We start from the raw sequence: 15,543 nt of genomic DNA on the forward strand, positions 1-15,543 counted from the left end.
CAGAGTGAGAATCCTTCTCAAGAAAAAAATACCTATTGATTGAATGTTACTATTATTTTTTAATTTGTGTAAACTTATGGAGCACAAGTGTAATTTTGTTACGTGCATAGATTGTGAAGTGGTGAGTCAGAGATTTTAGGGCATCCATCCCCCAAATAATATACATTGAACCCGTTATGCAATTTTCCATGATCAACCCCAAATGTTATTTCAATCTTCATACTTTTCTATATTCTCCCAATTTTCTTTTGTTTTTTTTTTTTTTGAAACAGCCTTGCTTATGTAGGCTGGAGCACAGTGGTGCAATCTCGGCTCACTGCAACCTCTGCCTCCTGGTTCAAGAGGTTCTCCTGCCTCAGCCTCCCAAGTAGCTGGGATTACAGGCACACACCACCACGTCTGGCTCATTTTTGTATTTGTAGTAGAGACAGGGTTTCCCCATGTTGGCCAGGCTGGTCTCAAACTCCTGACCCCAGGTGATCCGCCCACGTCGGCCTCCCAAAGTGCTGGGATTACAGGAGGGAGCCACTATGCCTGGGCAGTTCTCTTAATTTTCTACAGTTGAGCATATATTAATTAGGAAAACAAATATTTAAAGAGACAGCACAGCCTCATGTTGACTTGTTGTTTACTGGAAACCAGAGGTTGGCAAACTGACCTGTAGGCCAAACCTGGTCCGCTAATTGCTTTTATATGGCCACAAGCTAACAACAACTTTTATATTTTATTTTTATTTTTTTAGAGACACAGTCTCACTCTGTCACCCAGCCTGGAGTGCAGTGGTGTGATCATAGCTCACTGCAGCCTCAACCTCCTGGGCTCAAGCAATCCTCTCATCTCAGCCTCCAGACTGGCTGGGGCTACAGGCACCCGCCAACATGCCCAGCTAATTAAAAAAAAAATGTTTTTTGTAGAGATGGGGTCTTGCTATGTTGCCCAGACTAGACTTGAACTCCTGGCCTTAAGTGATCCTTCCCACCTCAGCCTCCCAAAGCGCTAGGAATACAAATGTGAGCTACAGTGCCTGGCCAGCAATTTTTACATTTTTATTATTTATTTATTTATTTATTTGAGACAGGGTCTCCCTCTGTTGCCCAGGCTGGAGTACAGTGGCATGATCTCGGCTCACTGCAACCTCCACCTCCCAGGTTCAATTGATTCTCCTGCCTTAGCCTCCCTAGTAGCTGGGACTACAGGTGTGTGCCACCACGCCCGGCTAATTTTTGTATTTTTAGTAGAGATGGGGTTTCGCCTGTTGGCCAGGCTGGTCTCAAACTCCTGACTTCAGGTGATTCACCCCCCTCAGCCTCCCAAAATGCTGGGATTACGGGCATGAGCCGCCATACCCGGCCAATTTTTACATTTTTAAATCACTGGGGAAAATAATCAAAAAGAAGAAGAATATTGTGACACATGAAAACTGTATGAAATTCAGATTTCATTGCCCATCAATAAAGTGTCATCAGTACCCAGCCAAGCCCATTCATTTAAGTGTCGTCTGTAGCTGCTTTCAAGTGCCACAGGCAGAACAGAGTCATTGAGATAGAAACCGTCTGGCACACAAGCCTAAAATATTTACCACCTGGTCCTTTACAGAAGAAATTGACCAATTAAAATTAAAAGAGGCCGGGTGTGGTGGCTCATGCCTGTAATCCCAGCACTTTGGGAGGGTGAGGCGGGCAGATCACATGAGGTCAAGAGTTTGAGGCCAGCCTGGCCAACATGGTAAAACCCGTCTCTGCTAAAAATACAAAAATTAGCTGGGCATGGTGGTGGGTGCCTGTAGTCCCAGCTACTTGGGAGGCTAAGGCAAGATCCCCCAGCTTGAACCCAGGAGGCAGTGAACTGAGATCACACCACTGCACTCCAGCCTGGGCAACAGAGCCAGACTCTGTCTCAAAAAAAATAAACTAATTAAATTAAATTAAATTAAATTAAAAGAACATCATTGAGTTTTTTAGTCTAAAAAAGATACACACTCGGCCGGGCTCAGTGGATCACTTGAGGCCAGGATTTCGAGACCAGCCTGGCCAACATGGTGAAACCCCATCTCTACTAAAAAAAATACAGAAATTAGCTGGGCGTGGTGGCGAGTGCCTGTAATCCCAGCTACTTGGGAGGCTGAGGCAGGAGAATCGCTTGAACCCCACAGGCGGAGGTTGCAGTGAGCCGAGATGGTGCCACTGAACTCCAGCCTGGGCGACAGAACGAGACTCTGTCTCAAAAAAAAAGATACACACTCATAAAAATTTAAACCATCCAGAAAAGGATAGATGTAGAAGGAAGTAACTTAACTCACATTTTGTCAAACTTTCCTTTTTGTGCCTCAACATGCATTTTTACTGTTTTTTTGTTTGGTTTGTTTTTGAGACAGGGCCTTGCCCTGTTGCCTAAGCTGGAGTGCAGTGGTGCCATCATAGCTCACGGCAGCCTCAAGTCTCCTGGGCTCAAGTGATCCTCCTGCCACAGCCTCCCGAGTAGCTGGGACCATAGGCAGGTACCACCATTCCCAGCTAATTTTAAAATTATTTGTAGAGCCGGGCGCGGTGGCTCATACCTGTAATCCCAGCACTTTGGGAGGCCAAGACAGGTTGATCACGAGGTCAGGAGATCGAGACCATCCTGGCTAACATGGTGAAACCCCATCTCTACAAATACAAAAAATTAGCCAGGCGTGGTGGCATGTGCCTGTAGTCCCAGCTACTAGAGAGGCTGAGGCAGGAGAATCGCTTGAACCTGGGAGGCGGAGGTTGCAGTGAGCCCACACCGTGACACTGCACTGCAGCCTGGGCAACAGAGCGAGACTCCGTATCAAAAAAAGAAAAAAAAAAATTATTTGGGCTGGGGGTGGTGGCTCACACCTGTAATCCCAGCACTTTGGGAGGCTGAGGCGGATAGATTGCCTGAGGTCCGGAGTTTGAGACCAGCCTGGCCAACATAGTGAAACCCTGTCTCTACTAAAAATACAAAAATTAGCTGGGCGTGGTAGCATGGCACACGCCTGTAGTCCCAGCTACTCAGGAGGCGGAGTCAAGAGAATCGCTTGAACCCGGGAGGCGGAGGTTGCATTGAGCCAAGATAGTGCCACTGCACTCCAGCCTGGAAGAGTGAGACTCTGTCTTAAAAAAAAAAAAGTTGTTTGTAGAGATGAGGTCTTGCTCTGTTGCCCAGGCTGGTCTCAGACACCTGACCTCAAGCGATCCTCCTGCCTTGGCCTCCTGAAGCCCTGGGATGGAAGGCATGAGCCACTGGGCCTCACCTGTTTTAACATTTGTCTGTTGCTTCTCTGCCCACTGCAGAGGTACAGATGTACGTGTGCAACAAGGAAGAGTACGGATTCCTGCCGGTGCCGTTGCGCGCCCACAGCACCCTCCAGGATGAGGCCGAGAGCTTCATGCACGTGCAGCTGGAGGTCATGGGTGAGTCCACCTGCACACCACCTTGGGAGGGACCAGGTTACCTTCCTTTCACTGATGTCTCAAATCCGTCCTGTGAGCACTGACTGAGTGCCAGGCAGATGCCAGTCCCTGTGGGGGGTGCTGGGTGCAAGGGCACATGTGAACGAGGTGGAGAGTTGTCCCTGCTCTCACACAGTGCTGGTTTGCAGGCAGCTGTACACAGCGTGCTTGGGGTTGTCAGGTGGGCTTCCTGGAGGAGGTGGCATTAAGGGGCAGGTTGAGTAGGAGTTCACCAGAAAGGGGATTGCAGCGGGAGGTGGTAGCGTGGGCAAAGGCCGGGAGGCTGGAAGGGACATGAACCTGGGGAACAGGCAAGGTCAGTGATCCCCTGGGGCTGGTATCCAGGGCCGGGGTAGATGGCCTCAGAGACCAGGCTGAGGAAGGGACCTTCCCCCTGAGGCCAGTCAGGAGCTATAGAGGATGTGAGAACTGAGAGGACAGCAAGTTTTCACTAAAGAACTGCATGTATAGGCCGGGCATGGTGACTCAAACCTGTAATTCCAGCACTTTGGGAGGCCAAAGTGAGAGAATTGCTTGAGCCTAGGAGCTCAAGATCAGCCTGGGCAACATAGTGAGACCCCATCTCTATATAAAAAAAAATGTGGCCGGGTACAGTGGCTCATGCCTGTAATCCCAGCACTTCGAGAGGATGAGACGGGTGGATCACAAGGTCAAAAGATGGAGACCATCCTGACCAACATGGTGAAACCCCGTCTCTACTAAAAATACAAAAAAAATTAGTTGGATGTGGTAGCAGATGCCTGTAGTCCCAGCTACTCAGGAGGCTGAGGCAGGAGAATCACTTGAACCCGGGAGGCGGAGGTTGCAGTGAGCCGAGATCGTGCCACTGCACTCCAGCCTGGCAACACAGTGAAACTCCGTCTCAAAAAAAAAAATTTTTTTTTAATTAGTCCAATATGGTGGCACATGCCTGTATTCCTAGCTACTCAGGAGTCTTGAGGTGGGAGAATCCTTTGAGCCCAGGAGTTGGAGGCCGCAGTGAGCCATAATCGTGCCACTGCACTCCAGCCTGGGCAATAGAGTAAGTCTCTGTCTCAAAAATAATAATAATAATAATAAATAATAATCCCAGTTCTTTGGGAGGCTGAGGCGGGCGGATCCCCGGAACCCAGTAGTTTGAGAACAGCGTGGGCAACATGGTGGAACCCTGTCTTTACCAAAAAAAAAAAAAATACAAAAATTAGCCAGGAGTGATGGCACACACCTGTGGTCCCAGCTACTCGGGAGGCTGAGACAAGAGGATCCCTTGAGCCCAGGAGGTCGAAGCTGCAGTGGGCCATGATTGCGCTACTGCACTCCAGCCTGGGCAGCAGAGCCAGACCCTGTATCAATAAATAAATAAATAAAAATTTTTAAAAATCCATAAACTATGAAACCAGCAGCCGTCCCTCTAAAACTAGAGGAGCACGCAGGGCTGAGCTGTAATTGAGATTGTCTTGGGATGGTGCTCCCATCTCAGCCATTTCTAATGTGGGCCTCGCCCTGCACTGGGCACAGAAACCCCTGCCAAAGCCACGGCCATTCCCACCACTGCATAGATGGAGACTGGGTGGGAGGGGTGAGGCCTCTGCCCCGGGGCTCAGTTTCCCCAGCCTTACCGATTTCTGAACGAGTCTATCTGCGGCTCCCCCTGGTGGCTCAAGATGGAATAGCACCCTGCCCTTTGTGTTTGGGGGAGACCTTTTTTTTTTTTTTGAGACGGTGTCTCACTTTGTCACCCAGGCTGGGGTGCAGTGGAGCAATCTGGGCTCACTGAAACCTCCGCCTGCTGGGTTCAAGCGATTGCCCTGCCTCAGCCTCCCGAGTAGTTGGGATTACAGGTACCTGCCACCACGCCTAGCAAATTTTGTATTTTTAGTAGAGACGGGGTTTCACCATGTTAGCCAGGCTGGTCTCGAACTCCTGACCTCAGGTGATCCACCCGCCTCGGCCTCCCAAAATGCTGGGATTACAGGCGTGAGCCACTGCGCCTGGCTTGGAGGAGACTTGTGAGTCTTTTTGAGGTGACACCTGGAGACTGCACAATCACTGGGGCAGGCCCCCCACAACACCGAAGAGTGGCATACTTAGGTGTCCAGGTCCCACCCAGCCACAGTCGGGGGTGGTGGGTCTCCATTTATCACCAACTCCCAGCAGAAAGCAGAGCCTGAGAAGCGTCTCTGTGGCTACCAGAGTTTTTCCAGTTTAAGTTCTCACATATATTTGTGTTGTCATTTCCTTCTTTTTTTTTTTTTTTTTTTGGGACAGAGTCTCGCTGTCACCCAGGCTGGAGTGCAGTGGCAAAATCACAGCTCACCGCAGCCTCAGCCTCCTTGACTCAAGCGATCCTTCCACCTTAGCCTCCTGAGTAGCTGAGACCACAGGTGCATGCCACTACCATGCTTAGCTAATTTGTTAATTTAGGTTTTGGGTTTTTTTTGTTTTTTTGTTTTTTTTGAGACGGAGTCTTGCACTGTCACCCGGGCCGGAGTGCAATGGTGCGATCTCGGTTCACTGCAACCTCCGCCTCCCGGGTTCAAGTGATTCTTCTGCCCCAGCCTCCCAAGTAGCTGGGTTTAACAGGTGCTTGCCACCATGCCTAGCTAATTTTTTGTATTTTAATTTTTATTATTTATTTATTTATTTATTTATTTTTTTGAGACGGAGTCTCGCTCTGTCTCCCAGGCTGGAGTGCAGTGGCCCGATCTCGGCTCACTGCAAGCTCCGCCTCCTGGGTTCATGCCGTTCTGCCTCAGCCTCCTGAGTAGCTGGGACTACAGGCACCTGCCACCACATCTGGCTAATTTTTTGTATTTTTAGTAGAGACGGGGTTTCACCATGTTAGCCTGGATGGTCTCGATCTCCTGACCTTGTGAGCCACCCGCCTCGGCCTCCCAAAGTGCTGGGATTACAGGCGTGAGCCACCGCACCTGGCTAATTTTTTGTATTTTTAGTGGGGACAGGGTTTCAGTATGTTGGCCAGGCTGGTCTCGAACTCCTGACCTCATGATCTGCCCGTCTCAGCCTCCCAAAGTGCTGGGATTACAGGCATGAGCCACTGTGCCCGGCCTTCTTTTTTTGCTTTTTTCGGAAATGGGGTCTCTGTCACCCAGGCTGGAGTGCAGTGTCACCATCATAGCTCACTGCAGCCTTGAACTCCTAGGCAGTCCTTCCGCCTCAGCCTCCCAAGGAGCTACAGATTTCCCCTTTTAAAAGCACACAAGCCATACAGATGAAGGCCCACCCTAATGACCTCATTTTAACTATATTATCTCTGTACGCAACCCTGTGTCCAAATAGGATCATACCCTGGGGTACTGGTGGTTGGCACTGGGGAGACACAGTTCACCCCATGACATAGGGTGTGTTCTCATGACATCTCTTTGTGAAACCTCTCAGTGGCTTATTGGTCCATTTTATAGATGAGGAAAGCTGAGGCCCAGACCAGTCAAGAATACACAGCATGCCATCATTTCTTGGTTCATTCTACAAACAATTACTGAGTGCCTGCTGTGTGCCAAGCCCCTGTGTTGGGCACTAGGGGTCCAGTGTGAGCAGACATACCTGGTATCCTTCCCAAGGGGCTCACAACAGACAGGCACAGGGCTAGGGGGTTAGGGCAGCAAGGATGCGAGCTTTGGTGGTGCAAGTCCAGGTGCTGTTGGGGCCCAGAGGAGGTGCCTGGCTCAGCCTAGGGAGGTGGGAGTGGGGAGGGTGACCCCCGTGCCCAGGGCATCATAGCTGAGAAGTAAGGATACAGAGCAGGGAAAGGAAGGCTATTTCAAGCAGGGACCCAGCATGTGCAAAGGCCCTGAGGTAGGAATGGGGGTTCTTTGGGTTGACAGGGGCTTAGAGGTGGGGCTGGGGGGTGGAGTGAAGCTGGAGTGTGGGGCGTGGCCAGGACTTAGAGGTGGGGCTGGGGGCGGAGTGAAGCTGGAGCCTGGGGCGTGGCCAGGACTTAGAGGTGGGGCTGGGGGCGGAGTGAAGCTGGAGCCTGGGGCGTGGCCAGGACTTAGAGGTGGGGCTGGGGGCGGAGTGAAGCTGGAGCCTGGGGTGTGGCCAGAGCTTAGAGGTGGGGCTGGGGGCGGAGTGAAGCTGGAGCCTGGGGCGTGGCCAGAGCTTAGAGGTGGGGCTGGGGAGGGGCAGGGTGAAATTGGAGCCTGGGGCATGGCCAGGGCTTAAGAGGCAAGGCTGGGGGAGGTTGTGGGGTGAAGCTGGGGCCTGGGGCGTGGCCAGGGCTGAGTGGTGGGACTGGGGGACGGGTTGAAGCTATAGCCTGGGGCATGGCCAGGGCTTAGAGGCAAGGCTGGAGGAGGTTGTGGGGTGAAGCTGGGGCCTGGGGCGTGGCCAGGGCTGAGTGGTGGGACTGGGGGACGGGTTGAAGCTATAGCCTGGGGTGTGGCCAAGGCTTAGAGGTAGGGCTAGGGGCAGGGTGAGGCTGGGGCCTGGGGCGTGTCCAGGGCTGAGTAGCGGGGCTTGGGGCGTGGTGAAGCTGGGGCCTGGGGTGTGGCCAGGGCTGAGAGGCCGGGCTGGGGGCGGGGTGAAGCTGGGGCCTGGGGTGTGGCCATGGCTTTGGGCTGCTGTGCCGGGTTCAAATGACATGGGAGGGGCTCCTAGAGAGCAGCGCTGATGTGGGCGGAGCCAGGTCGACTTTGTGGGCCGAGCCAGTCTGACTGGGAGCCATGGAGCGGGTGGGGAAAGCGTGTTGGAGAGAGGCTGGAGGCTTCTCACCCCAGCGACTCCTCAACGTCTGTGCCCCACAGTGAAGCACCCGCCAGCAGAGCCCTCCCGCTTCATCTCGGCTCCCACCAAGACACCGGACAAGATGGGCTTCGACGAGGTGGGCTGGGCCTTCCCTGGAGGCGGGGCGGGGGCTGGAGGGCCCCTGTTTGCAGGGGCTGATCTGCCTCAGGGCTCTCCGGGCTGCAGGTCTTCATGATCAACCTGAGGCGGCGGCAGGACCGGCGGGAGCGCATGCTGCGGGCGCTGCAGGCACAGGAGATCGAGTGCCGGCTGGTGGAGGCCGTGGACGGCAAGTGAGTCCGAGGCCTGGGGGAGGGGGGGCGGGTCCGCACGTGGATGTGGGTGTAGACCTCGCTGGTAGACGGCAAGTGATTCAGATGGGGGCGGGCGTGGTGTCCAAACAGATGTAGACCACGTCAGTGGGCATCATGAAGGGGAAGTGAATGGGACCCGGGGGAAGGGGCAGATCCTCACAGTTGTAGACCATGGAAGGCAAGTGAGTCCTGACCCAGGGGAATGGGTAGGTTTGCATGCTGCCAGTGTAGACTGGTGGGGACTATGGAGGGGTAAGTCAGTCAGACCCCAGGAGAGGAGGAGAGCAGATTTGCCCACGAGTGTATACCATGTGCAGGTGAGTGAGGCCCCATGTGCCCGGGAGGGGTGCCAGTGCTACAAGAGGTGGACCAGCTGCTCAACGCTGTAGGGGGTGGTGGAATGGCTGGGGATGGCAGAATGGCAAGCAGGGTGAACCTTCTTGGTGACCCTCTCCTCCTCCTCTCCAGAGCCATGAACACCAGCCAGGTGGAGGCCCTGGGGATCCAGATGCTGCCCGGCTACCGGGACCCCTACCACGGCCGGCCCCTCACCAAGGGTGAGCTGGGCTGCTTCCTGAGCCACTACAACATCTGGAAGGAGGTGTGTCCTGAGTGATGGGTGGGGCCAGAGTTATGACTCTTGATCTCATCGGAGATTTGGACGGGGAAGGGGTTGAAGGAGTTCCCCAAAGCCCCGGCCAGGCATCCAGCCTCAGCCATGGGACCCATGGCCTCTCTTTAGTGAATGATGCGCCACACCAGCTGTATCAACCCCAGGTGTGCCTGCCATCCTTCCATTGCGCAGATGTGGAAACTGAGGCTGGGGGGAGGGGTGAGACCTTTTGAGCAGCAGGTGGTGTCTGGGGCCTGAGACCTGTAAACAAATCTTCGTTACTCCCAGCCTGGTCTCTGTGCTTGATGTTTAGTAATAGAAGTCATGGCCACAGAGCCACTTTAAACCAGCACCTGCCCAGTGCTGGGGGCACTCACCAGCCCAGGCATCCTCAGCCACCCTCAGAGGGAGAAGCTGTGATTGGAGGAGGGTGTCTGACTGGGCTTCGAACTTGGGGCTGTCAGGGCCAGGCATGGTGGCGCACACCTGTGGTCCCAACTATTCGGGAGGCTAAAGTGGGATAGTGGCTTGAGCCCAGGAGTTAAGGCTGCAGTCAGCCAAGATCGTCTGCACTCCAGACTGGACAACAGAGCAAAACCGTGTCTCAGAAAAAAAGAGAAAAATGGCTCGACATGGTGGATCACGCCTGTAATCTCAGCACTTTGGGAGGCCAAGGCAGGCAGATCACCTGAGGTCAGGAGTTCAAGACCAGCCTGGCCAACATGGTGAAACCTCGACTCTACTAAAAATACAAAAATTATCTGGGTGTGGTGGTGAGCGCCTGTAATCCCACTACTTGGGAGGCTGAGGCAGGAGAATCACTTGAACCCAGGAGGCAGAGGTTGCAGTGAGCTGAGATCATGCCATTGCACTCCAGCCTGGGCGACAGGAGTGACACTCCATCTCAAAAAAAGAAAAATTAATAAAATCCAGGCGTAGTGGCACATGCCTGTAGTCCCAGCTACTCAGGAGGCTGAGGCAGAATTACTTGAACCCGGGAGGCGGAGGTTGCAGTCGAGATCGTGCCACTGCACTCGAGATCGTGCCACTGCACTCCAGCCTGGGTGACAGAGCAAGACTCCGTCTCAAAAGAAAAGAAAAGAAAAGAAAAACTTGTTATCATCAAACGTGAAGCCAAATGGGGGTGTGCGGCTGCAAGGTGGGAGGTGCATGAGGCGTGGGCATTTGAGGGGCTAGGAGGCCTTTCTCTTCTGAGATCCATTATGGATGGCAGAGGGCAGAGGTTTGGATGTCCAGATGTCCCTGGAGCTAGGAAAGGCGGGGAGATGCGCTGGCTTCTCTGCGGGTCTTTCAAACCTTCTCAAAGCAGAGCTCTGTGCTTTAGGGTCAGGCCTGGCCTTGGCCTTCCTGCGACGTGGCAGGGCTTCCTCCCTCAGGTGGTGGACCAGGGGCTGCAGAAATCGCTTGTGTTTGAGGATGACCTGCGTTTTGAGATCTTCTTCAAGAGACGCCTGATGAACCTCATGCGGGACGTGGAGCAGGAAGGCCTGGACTGGGACCTCATGTGAGTGAGGGTCTGAGGGTGGGGTGAAGCTGGGGCCTGGGGCAAGGCCAGGACTTAGAGGTGGGGCTGGGGGCAGGGTGGAGCTGGGGCCTGGGGATGGGTCATGGCTTAGAGGCGGGGCTTGAGGGTGGGGTGGAACTGGAGCCTAGGTACATGGCCAGGGCTTAGAGGTGGGGCTGGGAGGCGGAGTGGAGCTGAATCCTAGGGGCGTGGCCAGAGCGCTGCTGCTGAGCCTAAAGCCTGTGTTTCTGGGTGTGGTCAGGGTTGTGGGCGTGGCTTGGGGCGAGGCCAACCCTTGGAAGCCTAGCAGGAGAGCTCACGTGGTCCCTGGGCCTGAGAGCACTGTCAGGGCTGTAGCCTATAGGGAAGGGCCTTGGAAGGATCACCCAGAACTCAAGGGACCTGGCCAGAAGCCTGCGGGCTTGGTCAGGGCTTAGAGACTTGACTGAGGCCTGTGGAGGTGGATGTGGCTAAAATTTGACCGGGCGGCCTGTGGGCGTGGCTGAAGAGCATGGGGGTGTGGTCAGAGCTGGAGGTGTGGCCGAAGAGTGTGGGGGCGTGGCCAGGGCGCCTGGGTCTGAGAGAAGCCCCGGGATGGGAGTGCCACCAACATGTTTCCAGCACTGGAGCCGTCCTTCTCTTCTGTAGGTGGGCTGGTTTGTCCTCTCCCTTCCTCCATCTCTTTTTTTCCCTTCCATGTGCAGTGCCCTAATCTGCATTCTGGGAACACTGCCCTAATCTGCATTCTGGGAACACTGCCCCATGTGAATGGTAACTGCACCCCTCCATTCCTGACTGCCCCCCATATCAGGGCACCTCACCCACCTCCACCCCCACTGTCCTCTGAACTCAGAGCAGCTTCAGCCTCAGAGAACGTCTGCGTGATCCTGCTCTCCACAGCTCCAAATCCTCCATGGCTCCCTCACGCCCTTTGGAAAAACTCACTCTTCTCCCCCATGACCCCCAGACCCCTGGGCTTCTGCATTCGCTCCATCCAGTCACAGCACTCCGCAAACATGCTGAGCCTGCTCCCATCCCAGGACCTGACGGGATAACTAGATCCCTGGCTTTCTGGGCAAGCTCCCTCTGGACGGCGGGAGGAGAGTGACAGGCCCGATCTTGCACCCCAGCTACGTGGGCCGGAAGCGGATGCAGGTGGAGCATCCCGAGAAGGCTGTGCCCCGCGTGAGGAACCTGGTGGAGGCCGACTACTCCTACTGGACCCTGGCATACGTGATCTCCCTGCAAGGCGCCCGCAAACTGTTGGCTGCTGAGCCGCTCTCCAAGATGCTGCCTGTGGACGAGTTCCTGCCTGTCATGTTCGACAAGCACCCAGTGTGAGAGGGGCAGGCGGCTGCTGGGCTGGGGTTTCACGGTGGGTCTGTCCTGGGAGAGTGGGGGCGTGAGACTCACGGGCTCCGTGAAGATGTCTCTTCTTTTGCCTACTTCTCCCTCCGTTTGCCCCCTCCCAGATCTGTCTCCATTTGTATCCCCTGCACACTTACGTTTTAATCTATCCCCGCCGACTTCTTCTTCACCCCCAATTTTTCCTCCAGCTGTCCCCTCCCCTGAAGCCATTGCTGCCCCTCACTCCCCTCCTCCTCTCCCCAGGTCCGAGTACAAGGCCCACTTCTCCCTCCGCAACCTGCGTGCCTTCTCTGTGGAGCCACTGCTCATCTACCCCACACACTACACAGGAGATGATGGCTATGTGAGTGACACCGAGACCTCAGTCGTATGGAACAATGAGCACGTCAAGACCGACTGGGACCGCGCCAAGTCCCAGAAGATGCGGGAGCAGCAGGCATTGAGCCGTGAGGCCAAGAACTCGGACGTGCTCCAGTCCCCACTGGACAGTGCTGCCCGGGATGAACTCTGAGGGGTGGCAGCCAGAAAGCCAAAGCAGCCATTGCTGGCCCAGGCTCTAAGTGCTTACTGAGGACATCAGGGCCACCTCTGGACCCCTTGGCAGGCCACAGAGGGCTCTCGTGTGGGGTGGTGTCCAGCCAGCTCTTGCTAAGCAATCACGTGCACACAGGCAGCATTAATGGAGTGCCTACTGCATGCCAGCAACAGGGCTTGGCCCCGGGGGAATTGGGAGGAACCAAGCCCTCTTCATCTGTTCATGTGCCCAACACTTATTAAGCACCTGCTGTATGCCAGGTTCCCATGTTATGACAGTGAATGAGACATAATTATTCCCTCCATCAGCGATTGATTCAGTCATCAAGCAGTTACTGATCAGATTAAGAATCAGGCAGTAGTTGATACACATTCACTTTTAAAATTCATTCAAGGGTTTATTGAGTGCCTATATGTGTTGGGTACCATTCCAGGCTCTGGGATTTTTTTTTTTTTTTTTTTTTTTTTTTTTTTTTTTTTTAAAGAGCAGAGACTCCCTCTGTCACCCAGGCTGGAGTGCAGTGGTGTGATGTTGGCTCACTGCAGCCTATGCCTCCCAGCATCCAGCAATTCTTGTTTCTCGGCCTCCCAAGTAGCTGGGACTATAGGTGCGTCATCACATCTGGCTAGTTTTTGTACTTTTAGTAGAGACGGGCTTTCACCATGTTGGCCAGACTGGTCTTGAATTCCTGACCTCAAGTGATCTGCCCGCCTTGGCCACCCAAAGTGCTAGGATTACAGGCATGAGCCACTGTGCCCAGCCCAGGCTCTGGGAATATTGAGATAAATAAGATGCTTCTATCCATTTATTCAAGCACATATTGATCACCTGCTGTGTGCCTGGCACTCGTGTCACAAAGATAAGTTCCTGATTTGGTACACTTACTGAGCACCTGCTGAGTGCAGGGAGCTGAGCTATGGGATGGGAATGAGAGTAAACAAGGTACTTTTCACTTTTTTCCTTTTTTCCTCACTGCTAGACGGTGTGGGAACGTCTCACTCTAATTGGCTTCTTTCCCACATACCTCAAGAGCACTGACTGTGTGCCAGGCACTAGTGATACAAAAGAGTGTGACAGTTGTTCAGTCTGCATTTTTGATCATGGGCTACGTGCCAGGTGCTGGGGCCCAGAGATGAACAGAGATCGGTTCCTTCACTTCTTCACGCCACAAGCATTTATTGAGCACCTGTGTGCCAGGCCTCACAGACTCCGAGTTGGGTTGAAGAATGGTTGACTGAGTTTGATTCTTCCTGTACCCCCAGTCATCTGAGCTGTGTGCAGACAACATCCCCCCACCACCCAAGAAGGAGGGTAGCTCTTCTGCCACCAGGGGCAACCACAGGTCCTGGTGGCCCCACGCCACATGTCAGCCCCCCTGGAGGGGGCGCCAGTTGGAGATGGGGGCTGGGTGTCCCTGGCCCACCCCCGGTCCCCTGTGCTTTACCTCCCTGCCCTTGTGTCTCAGGTGTGGTCCCTGCCTGCTTGATGAAGTTGCTCTGTTCAAGCCTTTGGTGGGATCATGTGTTTGGGGGCTTTTAGGGGACCCAGCTGCACTGGGGCACCGCCCGTGGCCTGGGTAGGACATTTCCCAGCAAGGGCTGGAGGAGTTGCTGTGCCTTCAGCCTGAATCGAATGTCAGAACCAGCCAGCGGTGCTTCACCCTCTTGGGGATAACTTGCTTATTTTTTTAATAAATGTTCCTGGTTGGTTTTCACAGCAGTCTGTGGGATTTTGCTCGTCACCAAAACACTGCCCACATTCCCCACCCCTGGCTGGCCAACAAGATTTGGGAGGAAACCAGGGCAGGTGCAGTAGGGAAGCTGCCCAGTGGGGCCTGGCATGGTGGCTTATGCCTGTAATCCTGGTGCTTTGGGAGGCTAAGGTGGGCGGATCACTTGAGGTCAGGAATTCAAGACCAGCCTGGCCCACATGGTGAAACCCCCTCTCTACTAAAAGTACAAAAATTAGCCTAGTGTAGTGGGGGGATGCCTGTAATCCTAGCTACTTGGGAGGCTGAGGCAGGAGAATCGCTTGAACGTGGGAGGTAGAGGTTGCAGTGAGCCAAGATCGAGCCACTGCCCTCCAGCCTGGGCGGCAGAGCAAGACACAATCAAACCAAAAAAAAAAGAAGCTGGCCAGTGGAGCTACTGTGGGGTGAGGGTGTGGTGAGAGCCCTGTGTCCCCTCTCATGCCATAAAACTTCCCCCAAACAGGCGGGGGACCGACAGCTCTGTCTTGAGTCAACTTCAGGATCCTTCCACATGACTTTGAATAAAGAGGGGCTGTCATGCTTTGAGTCCCCCTAAAACAGACCTCAACATGAGGATTAGGGCTGGGCATGATGGTTCACGCCTGTAATCCCAGCACTTTGGGAGGCCAAGGTGGGTGGATCACCTGAGGTCAGGAGTTCGAGACCAGCCTGATCAATAAGATGAAATCCCGTCTCTTCTAAAAATGCAAAAAGTAGCCAGGCGTGGTGGTGTGCAACAGTAGTCCCAGGTACTTGGGAGGCTGAGGCAGGAGAATCGCTTGAACCCAGGAGGTGGAGGTTGCAGTGAGCCGAGATCTTGCCACTGCACTCCAGCCTGGGCAACAGAATGAGACTCCATCTCAAAAAAAAAAAATAAATAAATAAAAAGAGGATTAGGCTGGGTGAGGTGGCTCACTCCTATAATCCCAATGCTTTGGGAGGCTGAGGAGGTGAGAGGATTGCTTGAGGTCAGGAACCCAAGACCAGCTTGGGCAACAGAGTGAGACCCTCATCTCTACAAAAAAAATTGAGAAATTAGGCATGGTAGGGCATACCTGTAATCTGGCTACTCAGGAGGCTGAAGCAGGAGTATCTCTTGAGTCTAGGAGGTTGAGGCTGCAGTGAGCCATGATCACACCACTGCACTCCAGCCTGGGCAACACAGCGAGACCCTGTTTCTATAAAACAAAACCAGAAAACTTCCCTGAAATAGCCCAGGGACAGGTGGCCAACTTCA

At 53.9% G+C, this 15,543-nt stretch overlaps 1 protein-coding gene across 1 annotated transcript in view; it reads left to right on the forward strand.

Annotated features, from left to right (window-relative positions):
• Positions 1-14,270, forward strand: part of COLGALT1 (collagen beta(1-O)galactosyltransferase 1) — a 28,369-nt gene extending 14,099 nt beyond the window's left edge. The window contains exons 6-12 of the mRNA XM_024236441.3: positions 3,300-3,419; positions 8,222-8,298; positions 8,388-8,494; positions 8,984-9,116; positions 10,526-10,653; positions 11,784-11,990; positions 12,265-14,270. Coding sequence (XP_024092209.1) covers positions 3,300-3,419; positions 8,222-8,298; positions 8,388-8,494; positions 8,984-9,116; positions 10,526-10,653; positions 11,784-11,990; positions 12,265-12,532 — 1,040 coding nt within the window. The 3' untranslated portion in view covers positions 12,533-14,270. The remainder of the gene's footprint in view (positions 1-3,299; positions 3,420-8,221; positions 8,299-8,387; positions 8,495-8,983; positions 9,117-10,525; positions 10,654-11,783; positions 11,991-12,264) is intronic.
• The last annotated feature ends 1,273 nt before the right edge of the window (positions 14,271-15,543 follow it).

The sequence above is a fragment of the Pongo abelii genome, chromosome 20, assembly GCF_028885655.2.
Source record: "Pongo abelii isolate AG06213 chromosome 20, NHGRI_mPonAbe1-v2.0_pri, whole genome shotgun sequence".
NCBI lineage: Eukaryota > Metazoa > Chordata > Mammalia > Primates > Hominidae > Pongo > Pongo abelii.